At 45.2% G+C, this 17,897-nt stretch overlaps 2 protein-coding genes and 2 non-coding genes across 6 annotated transcripts in view; 3 read left to right on the forward strand and 1 right to left on the reverse strand.

The window, feature by feature from the left end:
• The window catches only part of LOC122701619 (Snf2 related CREBBP activator protein), a 30,721-nt gene extending 20,828 nt beyond the window's left edge, over positions 1–9,893 (forward strand). For all 3 annotated transcript variants that reach the window (XM_043914758.1, XM_043914760.1, XM_043914759.1), the window contains 9 exons: positions 1,760–2,025; positions 2,162–2,364; positions 4,113–4,282; positions 4,443–4,639; positions 4,736–4,850; positions 5,059–5,178; positions 6,265–6,459; positions 6,609–6,692; positions 6,801–9,893. In XM_043914758.1, coding sequence (XP_043770693.1) covers positions 1,760–2,025; positions 2,162–2,364; positions 4,113–4,282; positions 4,443–4,639; positions 4,736–4,850; positions 5,059–5,178; positions 6,265–6,459; positions 6,609–6,692; positions 6,801–9,491 — 4,041 coding nt within the window. In that variant the 3' untranslated portion in view covers positions 9,492–9,893. The remainder of the gene's footprint in view (positions 1–1,759; positions 2,026–2,161; positions 2,365–4,112; positions 4,283–4,442; positions 4,640–4,735; positions 4,851–5,058; positions 5,179–6,264; positions 6,460–6,608; positions 6,693–6,800) is intronic.
• A 444-nt stretch (positions 9,894–10,337) lies between these two features.
• TMEM265 (transmembrane protein 265) lies at positions 10,338–13,462 on the forward strand. The gene is made up of 3 exons (XM_043914771.1): positions 10,338–10,474; positions 11,518–11,688; positions 12,975–13,462. Exons 2-3 carry the CDS (start codon positions 11,521–11,523, stop codon positions 13,134–13,136), a joined length of 330 nt encoding a protein of 109 aa, XP_043770706.1. The 5' UTR covers positions 10,338–10,474; positions 11,518–11,520; the 3' UTR covers positions 13,137–13,462.
• A 2,889-nt stretch (positions 13,463–16,351) lies between these two features.
• LOC122702378 lies at positions 16,352–16,458 on the forward strand. Its single transcript, XR_006343238.1, has one exon. It is a non-coding gene; the product is annotated as a U6 spliceosomal RNA (small nuclear RNA).
• A 296-nt stretch (positions 16,459–16,754) lies between these two features.
• Positions 16,755–16,858, reverse strand: LOC122702403. Its single transcript, XR_006343262.1, has one exon. It is a non-coding gene; the product is annotated as a U6 spliceosomal RNA (small nuclear RNA).
• Between the last annotated feature and the right edge of the window lie 1,039 nt (positions 16,859–17,897).

Consider the following 17,897-nt stretch of genomic DNA (forward strand, 5'->3'; position numbering starts at 1 on the left):
GCATGTTCTGTAAAGAAAACCCCACACTTACCCATCATCCTTAATACTTTCCTTTTCTCCTAGCTCTAAATAACCACTAGCCTATTTAATGTCCTACTTATTGAGTCATATAATATATAGTCTTTTGTGACCGGCTTTTTTCACTTATTTTAATGTTTTTGAGGTTCGTCCATGTTATGCTATAACTGAGTTATATGTGTATATACAACAGTACTTCATTTTTTAAAAAAATTGTTGAGCATTATTCCATTGTATGGGTATACCATATTTTATATATCTGTTCATCAGTTGATTGGGGGACATTTGGTTTGTTCTTTTTGGCTGTTATGAATAATGCTGCTATGAACATTCATGTATAAGATTTTGTATCTTTTCATGTGTTTTCATTTATATTGGATGTAACTTTAGAAGTGGAATTGCTGGGGTATGGTAACTGTTTGACTGAAGAATTGACAAACTTGTTTTCCAAAGTGGCTGTACCATTTTACATTCCCTAGCACTTGTGGGGGTTCCAGATTCTCTGCATCTTTGCCAAAACTTGTCTGTCTTTTCGATTATATCCATCCTAGTGGGTTTGAAGTGGCGCCTTGTGGTTTTGATTTGCATTTTCCTGATGGTTAATGATGTTGAGCATCTTTTCAGAGGTTATTAGCCATTTGTATATTCTTCTTTGAAGAAATGTCTATTCAGATCCTTTCCCTTTTTTAATTGGGTTATTTTATTTCTTTCTGTTACTGATATGTAAGATTTCTTTATGTATTCTGGATACAAGTCCTTTTTCAGATAGATGATTTGCAAATATTGTTTCCTTTGCTACTACTGTTGAGAGCTGGCCTTAATGATTTTTCCAAGATGCTTTCCTTCCTCACTTAGACCACTAGAAGCCAAGAGGTCAAGCTTAAGATAGCAGTCAGGAAGGGAAATTTGGGACAACTGCTTTTCTTCAGGACCATCTTGTAGATTCTAGTCTTCATTATTTGTTCATTCCAGTAACAGATATTTATTGAGAGCCTACTTTGTGCCAGGTAACAAGCTGAATATTAGATGAATACTGTGAGCAAGATCAGATATTTTTCATGTTATATAGGGCTTACAGTTTAGTGGATAGAAGATGTTAAAGAATCATAGCCATGTAAAACTTGCAAGAGTGATAAGTGCTACGAGAGTTAGGTGACTTGATAGCCTATGAAACTGGAAGCACAAAAGATGGGAAAGGACTGGGTCAGAATCATACAGATTTTCTGCTACCGGGAAAAATCTCCCCTTCCCTTTTCTCTCTCAGGGTGATGGTACCTAGATGTCTGGTTAGCTGTTCCCATCCCACCCCATTCCAGTCTAACCTCTGACAGAGACCTGCCATGGATTTGGTTAGTGTCCCTGCATCCTGCTCAGTGCTTTGAGGAGGGATTTTAGTCATTGTTTTGGATCTACCATGAGAAGATAAATTAGGGTATTCTGGAGTTAAGTGTTTTATGGGAAAATCCACACATATCATCCATTCTATAAGTTTATCAAGTATATGGATCTTAATTTTGAGTATTCAGATATCTGCTTTGGTAGCATACAGGGAAGATAGTTTTCTCTCACAGAGAAGTCATTTCATTCAATGTGGTAAAAAGAATGATTCCCATATTGACAACTTGGGAAAGCTAAAATCGTGTATTCTTGAATCTTTGGGTTTCCATAAATTATTTTTTAATTCTGGGAGTTACTGCCAGGTTTTCTGTAAGGATGCTGATGACTTTTTCTATGTTTATAGGACTCTCTGGAGGAAAAGCGGAAGCGGCAGCGGTCTGAACGCCTGGAACGGATTTTCCAACTTAGTGAGGCTCATGGGGCCCTGGCACCCGTGTATGGGACTGAAGTCTTGGATTTCTGTACCCTGCCCCAACCTGTTGCCAGCCCCATCGGCCCTCGTTCTCCTGGCCCCAGCCACCCCACCTTTTGGACTTATACCGAGGCTGCCCGCCAGGCTGTACTGTTTCCCCAGCAACGACTAGACCAGCTGTCAGAAATCATTGAGAGGTTGGCAGGGCTAAGTGCTAATGGGAAGTGGGTCTTGGGGCCTCTAAGTGGATATAGTGGTTAGGGCTGTTAAAGGTACTGACTTCTGGGGCCATTCAGAGTTCCATATTTTTTACAGCTTGGCTTCTTTTTACAGGTTCATCTTTGTCATGCCTCCTGTGGAGGCACCTCCCCCTTCCTTGCACGCCTGCCATCCACCTCCTTGGCTGGCCCCACGTCAGGCAGCCTTCCAGGAGCAATTGGCTCGTGAACTCTGGCCTCGGGCTCGTCCTCTGCACCGTATTGTGTGTAACATGCGTACCCAGTTTCCTGACTTGAGGCTTATCCAGTATGATTGTGGTGAGTTCACTGGCCAGTGAGGGTCCCTTGGTCTCTTTTCTTGTCTTAGTCTCAAGACAGAGGGATGCTATACATGAAGTTTCTGTGCGTTTCATTAAACATTAGATAGTCTTTTAGGTTATGCTTATGGGTGAGATGAAATGTAGGCCTTATGATGGATTCTTGGCATTCGTAAGTTTGACTTTGGTGAAAGTTGAAAGTGTTTGCTAACTCATTTATTCAGTGATTATTTTGTGACCATCTGTTATATTGTATACCATTTAGGATACAATGGCAAATAAGATAGCACAGCATGGAGTTTTTAGATTTAGGGGAAAGGTGTGTGGTAGGTAGTAGACGACTGCACAGTAAATAGTAGATTTGGGGGAATTCCCTGATGGTCCAGTACTTAAGACTCTTTTTACTTTTTTTTGTTGGCTTTTACTGCCAAGGGCAAATGTTCAATCGGTCAGGGAACTAAGATTTTGTAAGCCACATGGCCAAAAAAAAATGTAAATAGTAGATTTTATTTTGGGAAAGTATTTGGATGAGGATCCTTTTCTTTTGGCTAGAATCTTATTGTTTAGAAGGAATTTGGCTGCAGGTAATAAAACCAACCAAAGGTGGCTTAAATCACAAAATCATTTATTGTTTACCAAGTCAGAAATGCTGAGAAAGATGGTATATAACTGGTTTAGCAGTTCACTGGTGTCTTCATGGACCCAAGAGTTTGCCTACCATCCTTAGCTTGTATCTTTTTATTCTCATGGTTATTTCCTCGTGGTATTAAGATGATGTTCCAGGGAGCACACCAGTACTCCAAGCAGAAAGCAAGAGGTTGAGACAAAATACTCCTAGCAAGACTTTGATTTTTTTTTCTTTTGGGGAAAAAAAGCCCACCCAGTTGACTTTGATTCAGAATTCATTGACTCAGATAGAACCATATGCCGATCCCTAGAGTAATCACTGACACAGGAAAGTCAAAGAGGAACTGTGGCTTATTTATAATGATTCATCATCTGGGGTTGGTTTGAGGCATGCCTTCCCTGGGAATCAAGGGATCTCTGCCAGGTGTTCACAGGATTAGTTGGGTTCTGTTAATCATGAATGATAATAGTGAATAGTTTCTGCTGCAGCTCTGCACAGGTACGTCTATAGTAATATAAAATTTGGAGATTTTGTAAATGTCTTAGAAGAAAGGCAGCATAATTTTTAATAATATGTATTCAATAGCTAGTTTAGTAAAAAAGTTAATTTTATAACATTTGAAACCATTCAGAATAGGTAAAATGAAAGTCATTGTTGAAAGTATTTGAACTGATTGAATCAGAAATGTTACAGAAGTTATTTTGTTTGATGGTAGGTTGAACTAGATAACCTCATAAGATCCTGCCTCTGTGGTCTGATCTTAGTGACCTTCCATCCCTGTGAGCTCATGACATCAACGGATTTGTTATCTTGTGAATTGCTTTTTTGTGTTTCAGTGTAGTACTTGAAGGTCTCTTGCTCATACACCATTAAGGATTTCTTTTTTTACCCCGAGGGTCTATATTACCCTTCCCCTAGACTGAAAGAAGTCAGGTCCAAGACAAGAGCAGACTTAAGAGGAAGAACCCTTAAGGGAAGAAAATACATAATTTTTGATCCTCTGAGTTAACCGAAACCCTGGCATAAAACGTTTATCTCTCAAGTACATAGGCTTCCAGTGCTAAGTGTTCTCCTCACTCCAGCTTATAGCTCGTTCCCTGTACCCCTTCATATCTCTTCAGGAAAGTTGCAAACATTGGCAGTGCTGTTGCGACAGCTCAAGGCAGAGGGCCACCGGGTGCTCATTTTCACCCAGATGACCCGAATGCTGGATGTATTGGAGCAATTTCTCACCTACCATGGCCACCTCTACTTGCGTTTGGATGGGTCGACTAGAGTTGAACAGAGACAGGTAACCCAGGCACCTGCAACCCTTAGAGGCTTGCCTCAGCTCAGTCTCCTTTTCTAGGGCTCAAGAGTCTCATGAGGGGGTCCCACTAAGCCTTGGTCTGTTTTTGGAGATATGTCTCCCAATACTGTTCTTTTTTTTTTTTTTTCCCTTTTCCCTCTAGGCCTTGATGGAACGATTCAATGCAGACAAACGCATATTCTGCTTCATCCTTTCAACTCGGAGTGGGGGTGTGGGCGTGAACCTGACGGGGGCAGACACTGTTGTTTTTTATGACAGCGACTGGAATCCTACCATGGATGCTCAGGCCCAGGATCGCTGTCACCGAATTGGCCAGACCCGAGATGTCCACATATATAGGTGTTGCCTTGTCTCCCCTTACCTTACTTTTCCTTTGCTAATAGGGTTTTATTGATGTATTTGACTGTTTATACATGTCCTTCATCACCCGCCTAGGCTTATCAGTGAACGGACAGTGGAAGAGAACATCCTAAAAAAGGCAAATCAGAAGAGAATGTTGGGAGATATGGCTATTGAGGGAGGCAACTTCACCACAGCCTATTTTAAACAGGTACTAAGATCTTCCAGTCTGTGTAGGAGAGAACTGCTATGCGTATGGGAATTACTGCTGCTTATTAGAAAGGATACTTTGACCCCCACATACCTGCCTTTTCAATCAGTGATGCTTCTGATACCACTGATAGCTACCAGCTTCATAGCTATAGACCTGAGACCAACATTCCTTTGGCTCTGACACTCTGTGTATGTTCTTTCCAAAGCAGACCATCCGAGAGCTGTTTGATATGCCCCTGGAGGAGCCATCTGGCTCATCTGTACCTTCTGCCCCTGATGATGAGGAGGAGACTGTGGCCAGCAAGCAGACCCATATCCTGGAGCAGGTGAAAAAAAGAGTGGGCAGGGACTTCCCTGGCGGTCCAGTGATTAAGACTCTGCGCTTCCACTGCAGAAGTTCCATACCTGGTCAGGGAACTGAGATCCTGCCCTGCAAAAAAAGAGTGGACAGTCCCTAGAGTAGAGCTAATGGTTATAGTGTGTGTCATCTTTCAATCTCTTGAGTTTGTCCAAGGAGAAAGAACTGTTTCTGCTGCTTCCCAGATTACAGTTCACCTTTGATACTTGTGAGTAGATTGCTTATTGGTTCATCTGATTTCATAGATAGAACCACGGTTCTAGGTTTGAATTCCAACAGTGCTTCTTGATAGTGTCTGTTAAGCTGCATCCATTTAATCCTCTGAGCCTCAATTCCCACTTTTCTGAAATGCTAAATTAGAAGGAAGTAACTGAGGGTTAAATGGCATAGCGGATTAAGAATTGCTTTGTATATGGTGTAAAACTCTTTTTTCAAACAGTAATGCGTACTAGAATCATTTGGAAGTCTTTGAAAAAGATTGATTCCTGGGCCCTGTTTCACAGTCTTTCTACTTAAATCATGATTTTTAAGGGTGAGGTCTGGGCATTTGTAGTTTTTTGGAAGTAGACAGATGCTTAGAAACTACTGGTGTGGATTATCATGGAGAAAATTTTCCCTACCACGTGCATTCCTCTTATGCTTCTAGGCTACTTCCCTGAGTGACTTTGGTGTGATCTCTCTGGATATTCATCTCAGGGGAATGATCAGATATTAGTCTGTTGTCCTGAGGCATCTCAGTGTAAAAAAGAATTATCGATTATTTTGTATTCAAAAATCTGCTTTAAAAAGATATGAGGCTGACTTGAATGGAAAGTAAGTTAGAACTAGAGGTCACAAAAACAGTTATTTTGTCCCTGATGGGACTCCTGGTTGAATCTGTTGTATCCTACATGGACCACTGTGTTGCTTTGGTAATTTGGGGGACCCAGAAGAGAGTTGAGTTATGGTGTAAATCTGCTTTGGTGTAAATCTGGCCTCAAACATTTGCCAGAATCAAATCACAGGATGTAAAGAAAGAACTTTCTCATGGTGTTTCTTTCCCACACCCTTGTAGGCATTGTGTCGAGCAGAGGATGAAGAGGATATTCGTGCGGCCACCCAGGCCAAGGCGGAGCAGGTTGCTGAGCTTGCAGAATTCAATGAGAATGATGGGTTTCCTGCTGGTGAGGGAGAGGAGGCTGGTCGGCCTGGGGCTGAAGATGAGGAAATGTCCCGGGCTGAGCAGGAAATTGCTGCCCTTGTAGAACAGGTTGGTGTTGGATCCACTAGTTCTCAGCCTCACCCTCCATAGCCCCTTCCTCTGGACTCTGTGACTGTCTGTCTTTGGTGAAAATAATCATGAGTGATGGGCCCTGGGCACCAGGTTGCTATTTTCATCACCACTGCTCTTTCCCACAGCTGACCCCCATTGAGCGCTATGCCATGAAATTCCTGGAAGCCTCCCTGGAGGAGGTGAGCCGAGAGGAGCTCAAGCAGGCAGAAGTGAGTATTTCTTGAGGGTGGGGATAGAAGTGAAAAGTGACTGCTTTCCACCTACTCTACGTGCTACTTGCCTCACTCTGACCAGTCCTCGGGCTCTGTTTTTGATAGGAGCAAGTGGAAGCTGCCCGCAAGGACCTGGACCAAGCCAAGGAGGAGGTGTTCCGCCTACCCCAAGAGGAGGAGGAGGGGCCAGGGGCTGGGGATGAGGTTTCCTGTGGGACTGGTGGAGGCAGCCACCGGCGCAGTAAGAAGGCCAAGGCCCCTGAAAGGCCAGGGACTCGCGTCAGTGAGCGTCTTCGTGGAGCCCGGGCTGAAACTCAAGGGGCAAACCACACTCCTGTCCCATCCACCCATCATACCCGCAGCACCTCCACACCCCCTCGCTGCAGCCCTGCCAGGGAACGAGTTCCCCGGCCAGCACCTAGGCCTCGACCCCCTCCAGCTTCAGCTCCTGCTGCAATTCCTGCCCCAATCCCTGTCCCAATCTCTGCCCCAATCCCCATTTCAGCCCCAAACCCAGTAACCATGCTTCCTGTCCATATCTTGCCTTCTCCGCCTCTCCCTTCTGCACAGATTCCTCCCTCTTGTTCTTCTGCCTGTACCCCTCCTCCTGCCTGTACTCCTCCACCAGCTCAAACCCCACCTCCAGCCCAAACTTCTCTCTTAACTCCTTCCTCTCCTCTTCTGCTTGGCCTACCTTCTGTGCCCATTTCGCCGCCAGTCACCAACCTCCCCTTGGGCCTGGGGCCTGAGGCAGAGCTGTGTGCACAAGCAATGGCATCTACTGAGTCCCTGGAGCTGGCTGATATGGCCAGTTCCGAGACTTCCCCAGTTACTCTTGTGCCCCCTAAGGATCTGTTGCCAGTTGCTGTTGAGATCCTGCCTGTGTCAGAGAAGAACCTTTCTCTCACCTCTTCTGCACCTAGCCCAACCCTGGCGGCTGGCAGCGTCCCCAACGGTCAAGAGCAGGAGGTGCCCGAGCCTGCCGAGGCGACCATCCTCTCAGTGCTGCCTGATGGTGAGGAAATGCCCACGTGTCTGAGTGAGAACGATAGGCTGGAGCTCCCACCCTCAGCAGCATCTGATGAGCTACTTCCAGAGCCACTGGAGACTGATAAGAACTCGGAAGAGCTGGTGGAGGCCCAGACCCCAACCTCTACTCCAGAGAAACCACAGGAACTTGTTTCAGCTGAGGCCACAGCCCCGTCAACCTCATCCTCTGCCACCTCCACACCTGAGGGTTCTTCGCCAGCCCGGCCCCCTCGTCGTCGCACCAGTGCAGATGTAGAAATTAGGGGTCAAGGGGCTGGTCGGCCAGGGCAGCCTCCAGGTCCCAAAGTGCTTCGCAAGCTGCCAGGACGGCTGGTGACTGTGGTAGAGGAAAAGGAACTGGTGAGGCGACGGCGGCAGCAGCGGGGTACTGCCAGCACCCTTGTGCCTGGGGTCTCTGAGACTGGTACCAGCCCGGGAAGCCCGTCAGCCCGCAGCATGTCGGGGCCAGAATCCTCACCTCCCACCAGCGGTCCCTGTGAAGTTGCTCCCCCATCCACACTGCCCGCTCCAACCCAGCAGCCCTTCATAGCTCGCCGTCGCATTGAGCTGGGGGTAACTGGTGGGGGCAGCTCAGAAAATGGAGAAGGGGCACTGCTTGCCATCACCCCTCCTGCTGTGAAACGTCGGAGGGGGAGGCCCCCCAAGAAGAACAGGTCTCCAGCGGATGCTGGGCGTGGGGTGGATGAGGCACCTTCATCCACCTCTAAGGGAAAAACCAATGGGGCTGACCCAGTCCCTGGGGCTGAGACCCTTATTGTTGCGGAGCCTGTCCTTTCACCCCAGCTTATTCCTGGGCCCCAGCCTCTCGGACCCCAGCCAGTTCACAGACCCGAGCCCATCGTCCTATCACCTGTGGAGAAAAGAAGGCGTGGGCGGCCCCCTAAGGCCCGAGATCTGCCCCTTCCTGGGACCACTTCCTCTCCAGGGGATGGCAACTTAGAGAGTCGGACACAGCCACTCCCGCTACCACCACCCCTGCCACCACTCCCATCACTCCTCTCCTGTCCCACTGCTACTGTCGCCAGCACTGTCACCACTCTCTCCATTTCAACGTCCCCACCCAAGCGGAAGCGAGGCCGACCTCCCAAGAATCCACCATCACCTCGGCCCAGCCAGCTCCCTGTCTTGGACCGCGACAGCTCTTCTGTCCTCGAGAGCTGTGGATTGGGGAAGCAGCGGCAACCCCAGGGCCAAGGGGAGAGTGAGGGTAGTTCATCTGATGAGGATGGAAGCCGCCCCCTCACCCGCCTGGCCCGCTTACGTCTTGAAGCAGAGGGAATGCGGGGACGAAAGAGTGAAGGGTCCATGGTGGTGGCTGTAATTCAGGATGACCTGGATTTAGCGGATAGTGGGCCAGGCGGGTTAGAATTGACATCTCCCGTGGTCTCATTAGCTCCAAAACTGCGCTCGACTCGGCTGCGTCCAGGGTCTCTAGTTCCTCCTCTAGAGACTGAGAAGGTGCCTCGCAAACGGGCAGGGGCCCCAGTCAGCAGTGGTCCTGGGCTGGCAAAGCGGACCCGCCTACAGCCCCCAAGTCCCCTGGGGCCTGAGGGTTCAGTAGAGGAGTCTGAGGCCGAAGCCTCAGGTGAGGAGGAGGAAGGGGATGGGACCTCACGGCGCCGGCCTGGCCCCCGCCGGCTTGGTGGGGCCACCACCCAAGGGGACCAGCGTATCTTGCGCAGCAGCGCCCCTCCCCACTTGGCTGGCCCTACTATTAGTCACAGAGGCCGCAAGGCCAAGACGTGAGTGGCCTGTCCTCTTCACCTAGGCTTTCTGCCACAGCCCCTCTCTCTCCATGACCAGGCCTGACTCTGTTAACCACTACTTGAAGTCTTTTGAGGGGGAAATCCTCCAGGGAGACATAGGGGCCTTCTCCCTTCTTTCCACCAAAGTAGGGGGTAGGCATCTGGTTGTCATGGAAACGGGGCTCTTCACACATCCCCTTCCCTTCCACCCCACATGGCTGGGCAGTGTTAAGGGTGGCAAGATAGTCTCTGTCCCCACCCCTTTGTACTTGATGTCCCCAGCTATCTTTCACGGTCCCCCCCACCCTTAGGGAAAGGGGGAGGGGCTTCTCTACAATGAGTTTTTTTCTTTTTTTTTTTTTTTAAGAAGAAAAAAATAATAAACTTAGTTTCTGTATGAGCATCCGCGTAAGGAGGCTTCTGATTTTCTGGTCTGGTGGAGGGCTGGGTGGGAACTTGGGTATCGTTTTTCTCCTCTCTTGCTAAGACCCTAGTACTTGATCTCTAACCCAGAATTGTGTGTCTTTGAGGCAGAAGTCGCCACCCAAGAAGAGGGAAGAAAGGCAAATCTGATCTGGTAGGGTACCTTTCCCTAAGGTTTCAATTTTAAGTCATTCAGATTCGTACTTCTCTTCCTTCTGTTCCCTTGGTTCCTGGACTTCCCTTGGGGCTATCTGATGCCTCAGACTTTTCCCTGCTTTAATCCCTCTTGCTCAGGTGCTTTCACTCCCTCTTCAGAAGGCAGGCATCCTACCTCCAGTTACTCCATCCTTTGCCTTCCCTTGCTTTTCCTCCATCTAGCCAGACTGGTTTGAATCAGCCACACCCCCTTCCAGCTTCTGGGGATCTTCAGATGGTGGCTGGCCACTGAACCCCACCCCTGGGCTTGGCTTGGAGCCCTGAGTCAGCTCCATCTCCACCCAAGCCAAATCAAACCTGAAGCAGGAGCCGAAACTCAAACAGTTCCTCAAGGCCTATCACCAGGTAAGAATCCCGGTTCATTGTTTCATTTTCTCTGATCTTAATTCACTGGACCCTCTCCTTGTGTTCTGATGACTGTGTGTACCAAGTCTGAGTTCTTCCCTCACATCCATTCTGCAGCTTTGTGGTACATGGCATTCTTGGCTCCTTGCTTGTCTTCCCTCTTTCTCATTCATCCTTCCTATCCTTTGTTACTTGTGTTCAGAGAACTGCAAATGGTTTCATTCTGTCTAGGGTGTGGGGAATGATTGGGAGTGAAGGTAGAAAGGTGGTTTGATGCCAGAGCTCTGAGCTTGGGAAATAGGGAGATGAGAAATGATTAAGTAGGGCATCATTATGCAGGTTTCTGTTTGGGTTATGAGGTCATTTGGACTCAGTGTTTAACTGATTGTGTTGTGTAACCTGGGTTAAAATGGGAAGAGGAGGTGGAAGGGAGTCTGCATAGCAAGGGAGGCTCTGATTTGGGGAGGTGAGGTCTTTCTGGTGTTGAGTTTCCTTAGCTATAAAAAGAGCTTAAGTGATGCTTTTCCTCTCCTTTCCCCAGCCTCAGGATAGTGTTTTCATGTGAAATGACTGATTTCCTTGAGGTGGAGTACAGGCTTTAGGGTGCCATTCTCTGATCCCTCCTTAATATTTGAGGGCAGCCTCTAAGGAACTTCAGGGCCCTTTGAAATACAGCTTAAAATCACTGACTGGGGTAGACTGAGATACTAGCAGTCTTTTGAGATACTGTGTTTCTCTACTGCCTCTCAGTATGTCCCTGTCATTTTGCTTTTCCCCACTTGTCAAAACAGTAAGTAATACAGATAATGCTGTGTTCCCACCACTTTGCCTTTGAAGGCTGGGAACCTTAGGCTGAGGAAGAGATTCCAGACACACATTTCCTGTCTTGGTCTGTGAGTCACTAGGGGAATTCCCCAGTAAGGCAGCATTCCTGAGAGTTTGGCTAGGCCAGAGCATGATCAGGGAGAGGGGGAGAGTCTGAGCAAGGCAGGCTGAGAGTGCAGTTGTTGGGCTTACAAGTATCTTGACTGTATCGCCCACAGGTGATGGAGGACGAGGAGAATGCAGCAGAGAGCCTGGTGTGCAACACGGAAGCTGCTTGTTCTCCATCCCCCAATCGCTGCTGCTGGCTCCGCCTCCGCTGCTTAGCAGCTACTAGCATTATATGTGGCTGCTCTTGCCTGGGAATAGTGGCCCTTGTGTTTGCAATCAAGGTGAGGAATGCAATTCCTATGGGAGCAGGGGTGTGGATGTAGAAAGGCAGTGGTTCTGTATACCTGATCTGTCTACACTGATGAGTTAACTCAGACCTGATGAGTTAATAAGTACCTGCCAGAGCTTGGCTGTGGGCCTGGTGCCAGAAATAAGAATAAGACATGGTTCCTGCCATCAGAGGGCCCACAGTCTAGCAAAAGAGATGGCTGTGAAAATGGGTAATTATTAACAGAATGCAGCTCATCTGTATTATGATAGAGGAAGCGCAGGGTATTCTGGGCAGTAGGAGGATACATGTATGTGACTGCCTGTACGTGTATAAGAGAGAATAGGTGATAGAAAGGCATCCTACAGGTGTGAAAAGAAAGTAATGTTAAAGGATGAGTGAATAAGGATAAAAGGGCATCCTATACAAAGGCAACCTGGACTGTTACTTCAGTATGACTGAACCAGTAAGGAATAGTAAGAGACGAAGCCAGAGGATCCAGATTCCCAGGAGCCTCCAGTGCTGTGTTTGGCAGTTTTAGTTTTATCTAGGAAGTACTAGGGAGCCTCTCAAGGATTTTTGCAAAGGAAAATGATATGATCAGATTTGTGTTGCAGTAAGATCCACTCTCAAGGCCTATAAAGAGGATGAATTGGAAGGGGCAAGACTCAGGGCCGCTGAGCAGTAATTGGAATAATCTGTAGGTATTCAGAAGAAGCTGTGAAATTTTAGAATGAGCCTCACCATTCCAAAACATCTGACAGAAACTGCACATGTACTTTTTGAAAGGCCACACAGGCTAACTTAAACGTCATACTGGGATTTCCTCTATCCTATGTGTATTTTTATCAAATTATTTTCTTATCATCAAAATAATTTGTGGGTTTCGTTAGGGCAAAATCATAAAAAGAATCCTTAATGAAAAAGATGAGATTAGCCTTTGGGCTAATGAGAATGGAGTGTTTGATTGGACATGAGTGAAATACTCGTAAGATTGCTCACTGTTTCTTGCCAAGAATTCCAAGTTCTGAATGAAACTGAGATGAGTAGAAAAGGATGAGGAATAAAATGATTAAAAAGTACTTTCCCGTATGTGATCTGAGCTAACAACAGCCATCCTGAAAAGCAGGCAGAGCAAAGTTGGGTACCTTACTTTGCAGCTGAGACATGAGGAAGAGAAACTGGAAAGGGAGGTGGAGTGTATGGGTGTGAGATTCTGAGCCATAACGAGGATGTAGGATTGGAGTGGGGCAATGGGCATTCTGGGGGGAGAACCTAACCAAAAACCTGCCCCCACAGGCGGAAGAGCGGCATAAGGCAGGCCGGTTGGAGGAGGCAGTGCACTGGGGGGCCCGGGCCCGGAGGTTCATCCTGGCCAGCTTTGCCGTCTGGCTCACTGTCCTCGTTCTGGGCCCCCTGCTTCTATGGCTGGTCTCCTACGCCATCGCGCAGGCTGAGTGACCCTGGGTGGCCTTTGCTGAGAGTCAGCCGAGACATCCTGGATCCTCCAATGCAGTATTGTGAGGGTCTGGTGCCAACAATGGTTACGTCCTGGCTGGAAGGATGGTGCCTCTCTCAAAGGGCTTTGGAAGAGCTCTTTAGCCTTTTCTAAAAGGCAGCAGCTGAGACTGATGAGGGGAGGTCAGCCTGCTCTATTCTTTCAGTGCTCACCAACCCCTATTCCCCCCAATCTACTCCATCCTAGGGGCCTCTAGGAGGGGAGGTTGAAGACCAGGCCTGATTTTATTAGTATTTGTTTTGTAATAAAAATCTTTTTAGTGGTGAAATGTTCCTGTCTAATTGTTATTCCCCTGCTTTTCCCTGAGCCCTTGGTGAGAGCCAGACTGAACATGTAATCATGGCGGAAGCCTGCACCTCCCCTTACCTAGGAGTTTCAAGAGGAGGAAAGGATCCTCCCTCCTCCCCTGACTTTTTCCTTCTTCTAGAAGTCTCCCTTCTTGGAAAGCCCCACACTTCTCTCTTACCTATCAACAGACGGTGAGGCCAGAAAGCAAGAGTCGTAGCAGCAGCTGCTGTTTATCAAGTGCTGACTATATTCCAGGCTGTGTTCTAAGCATTTTATGTTTCTTCTTCACACCTCAAAATCACTCAGTGGTAGGTACTGTTGTTCTTATTTTACAGTTGAGGAAAAAGGCACGGATTTTCCAAGGTCACACAGCTAGTAAGTGGCATAATTGGAATTCAACCTAGACAGTTTAGTTCCAGAGCTGAGAGAGGAGTGAAAGGATTGGGTAACAGCAACCACCACCCAGTATGTGGAGACCTGTATGATTATAATGAATTTCCATATCCTTTATCTTGGGTCTCATGATAATATTTTAAACATTTTTAAAATTGTGAGGTACATAAAGGAAAAGATCGAAAACAAATAGACAACTTCATAAGTTAACACAAAGCATCTGAAAAAACCACTATTCAGTCAAGAAATTAAACTTTGTCAGCACTCCAAAGCCTCCTTTCTACCCCTCCCATCACTCTGCCTTCCTTTCTTTCCACAGGTAACTTTGTATTTGTTATCCAGGGGTATTCTGACTTCTAACAATGTCATTTGCTTTTGCCTGCATTTGAATATGACATAAATGAAATCAAATGTATTCTTTTTATGTCTTGCTTATTTTACTTAACACTGCTTCTGAGATTCATCAATATTGGGTATAACTGTAGTTTTTATTACTCTATAGTATTCCATTATATGACTCCCTGGTAACTCAGTGGTAAAGAGTCCTTCTGCAATGCAGGAGACCCAGGTTCAATCCCTCTGTCAGGAAGATCCCCTGGAAAAGGGAATGGCAACCCACTCCAGTGTTCTGGAGAATTCCATGGACAGAGAGGAGCCTGGTGGGCTACAGTCTATGGGATCGCATAGAGTTGGACATGACTGAGCAACTAACACACACGTTCCATTATATGACTATATTACAATGAACACATTTTCTGTTAGTGAACTTTCAGAACATTTCCCATTTTAGGATATTATGAATCATGCTGCTATAGACAGTCTTATATGTCTTTTGAAGTACATATACCCTGGGAATGGAATTTATTTCACCAATAGAGACCAGCAGAGTACCTAAAGGAATTATTGATGTTGTACATTGAAGATTAAGGGGGAAAGAGGGGCACATGATTGTGTTTTTCAGTGTTCCAAAGTGTTTCAGGAAAGAAGAGTGAAGGAACTCCATTGTTCAGAGATTAGGACTGTAACAATGGGTAGAAGCTATATGGTAGAAGCAGTGGCTTTGAACCTTGACTTCAAAATGTAATCTGGACAGCCTTAGAAAATAACTTATTGTGAAGTAATTAGCCTCCAACTAATAAAAAAAATAAATAAATAAATAAATAACTTATTCCTGAGCTTTACCACCTGCTTCCCCCCCCCCCACTGCCCCCCGCCAGTCCTGAGATTCTGATTTAATTCATGTGAGGCACTGCCTGGGCATCAGGAGAACTCATTTTAAGGAGATTTTTCACACAAAAAAATTTAAATCTAGTGTTTGATTAATCAGCAGCTTCCGTTTACTGAAGTATGCCATCCCCCCCAAACTTATTACATGAGATCTTGCTACTTTTTAATCTCTTTATTTTGAAAAAAATTCAAGTCTATAGAACAATAAAAGAATAGTACAATGAACTCTTGTGTAGCCTTAACCTAGATGTATATTTTTTAACAACTCAACCACTTTTGTATCTTTCTGAATTTCTTGTTCAGTCACTAAGTCGTGTCCAACCTCATGACCTCATGGACACAGGCTCTTCTGTCCATGCGGATTTCCCTTGCAAGAATACTGGAGTGGGTTGCCATTTCCTCCTCCAAGGGATCTTCCTGACCCAGAGATTGAATGCATCTCTTGCACTGCCGGCAGATTCTTTACCCATGAGCCACCTGGGAAGCCTCTTTCTAAATACTCATAATTGTTATTGCTGAACTATTTGAGGGAAATACCTTGTGATCTGTATCTCCTAAGAACATATTTTCTCACATAACTATAGTGCAATTAGATTTAATTCAGAGAAGTTTAACATCAGTACAATATTATCTTCTAATAGTCTATATTCAAACTTGACAGATGTCCCAGTAACATACTTTATAGCAATTTCTACTTTAGAGTTCAGTGCGGGAACAAGGATTGCATTTAGTTTGTCAGCTCTTCAGCATTCAATTTTTAGTAGGTTCTCATCCTTTTTTTCTTTGTTTTTCATGACATTTTTGAGGTGGGGCCAGTGTGTAGAATGTCTCTTAATTTGGGTTCTTGTGATTGAATTCAGACTTCTGCATTTTTGGCTGACACATAAGTTGTATTCCCTGAATACATCACATCAAGAGACATGTGTCAGTTTGCCCTTTTATGGCAGATGTAACACTGACAACTTGGTTCTAAGGTAGTGTCAGATTTCTGCAAGGTAAAGATAATTTTTTTCTTTGTAGTTAAAAAGTTATCTGTTTAAATACCTCACCAAATTTTCCCCAATAACTTTAATGCCTGTTTTGCCCAAGTCAGTTATTACAAGGCTTACAAAATGTTGATGTTTAACTTTGTCATTCTTTCTACATTTATTAGTTGGCATTCTATTATAAAGGGTTTTTTCTCCTTCATTTATTTATTTATAGTTTTTACTGTCAGTATGGCCTCAGATTTGTTTTTAAATTCACTTTAGTGCTCGCTTCGGCAGCACATATACTAAAATTGGAACGATACAGAGAAGATTAGCATGGCCCCTGCACAAGGATGACACGCAAATTTGTGAAGTGTTCCATATTTTTAGCTCCATCCCAGAAAGCACCTGCTCCAAAGGCATCTGGCAAGAAAGCATGAGTGCACAGAGGCTATTCAAATCAGAATAAAGGTTCTTTCTGACGTGCTGGCAAATTTAAAAAAAAAAAAATAAATTCACTTTATTATACCCATTACTACCATTAACCTTTTTAAATAGTTTTGTTGAGGTATAATGGCATGATTTACTTACAGTACACAGATCTTATTGTGCCAATCGGTGAATGTTTTTTTCTTCTTTTTAATTTTTTTTACTGAAGGATAATTGCTTTACATAATTTTGTTATTAAAAATATAACGCTTCACGAATTTGTGTGTCATCCTTGTGCAGGGGCCATGCTAATCTCTGTATTGTTCCAATTTTAGTATATGTGCTGCCAAAGCGAGCACTAGGTGAATGTTTTTACGTGAACACACCTGTGTAATCAGGTGAATAGAACATTTCTAGCACGTGAGAAGGCTCCCTCATAGCTCTCTCAGTGTCATTATCCTTTGTCCCTGATTTCAACCTGGTTCTTGTGTTTAAGTTCCCATCTTTCTTCACTTACTTTCTGGTACAAATTATTCCAGTCTCATCTTGTACTTTCTCTGCTCTAGCCTGGGAATTGGCCATTTCTCCCAAGGAGCCCTGGTTCCTTTTATTGAGGACTGTTGCTTTGAAATCAATATTTAGGCACTAGCTGTGCTCACTCTACTGGACAGACTCTATTGGTCCTTGGCCCTTTCACAGATTAGAGCTAGAAAATAGCTAATGTTATCTATCCTAAATCATTCTTAAAATCATACCTACAATTTCAGTCCTAAGGTTCTCTCCCCATTCCAAATATTCCCACAGTAAGAACCTAGACTGCCAACTACATCAATGTGTTTATTCACTTGCTCAATTTCAAAATAATTGTCCCATTATACTACCAAAAAATCTACCAAGTAAGATACAAGATTTCTTTGAGTTATTCTGTCTTTAGATAAATGGTATTCGGTCAAAGTACTCCATTAAAAAGTTACCTGGATTCATTTTTCTCTTCATTTGGTTGCAATCCGAAAGTTATATTTCTCTTAATAAGATAGCTGTTGAAAAATTAAATGAATTAATTCTCTGCCTCTATCTGGAATATAACCGCCACAAGAGTAGGGACCTAATTTTTTTCTGTTGCTGTTAGTCTAATGCTTAGATGCTCAACAAATATTTGTTGAATGAGTAAGTGAATGCCAGGGTTGAGCTGCACTAAGAAAACTTATGGAGCAATTCGCTCCTGGCAGAGTGATAACCTGGTAAGCTTAGAACAGAGAGCGAGGGATTTCCTTGGTGATCCAGTGGCTAAGGCTTCATACTCCCAATGCAGTGTGCTCAAATTCAATCCCTGATCAGGTAACTAGATCCCACATGCCCCAGAACAAAGCTCTTGCATGCTGCAAAGACCAAGGATCC

Source organism: Cervus elaphus, chromosome 10 (assembly GCF_910594005.1).
Source record: "Cervus elaphus chromosome 10, mCerEla1.1, whole genome shotgun sequence".
Taxonomy (NCBI): domain Eukaryota; kingdom Metazoa; phylum Chordata; class Mammalia; order Artiodactyla; family Cervidae; genus Cervus; species Cervus elaphus.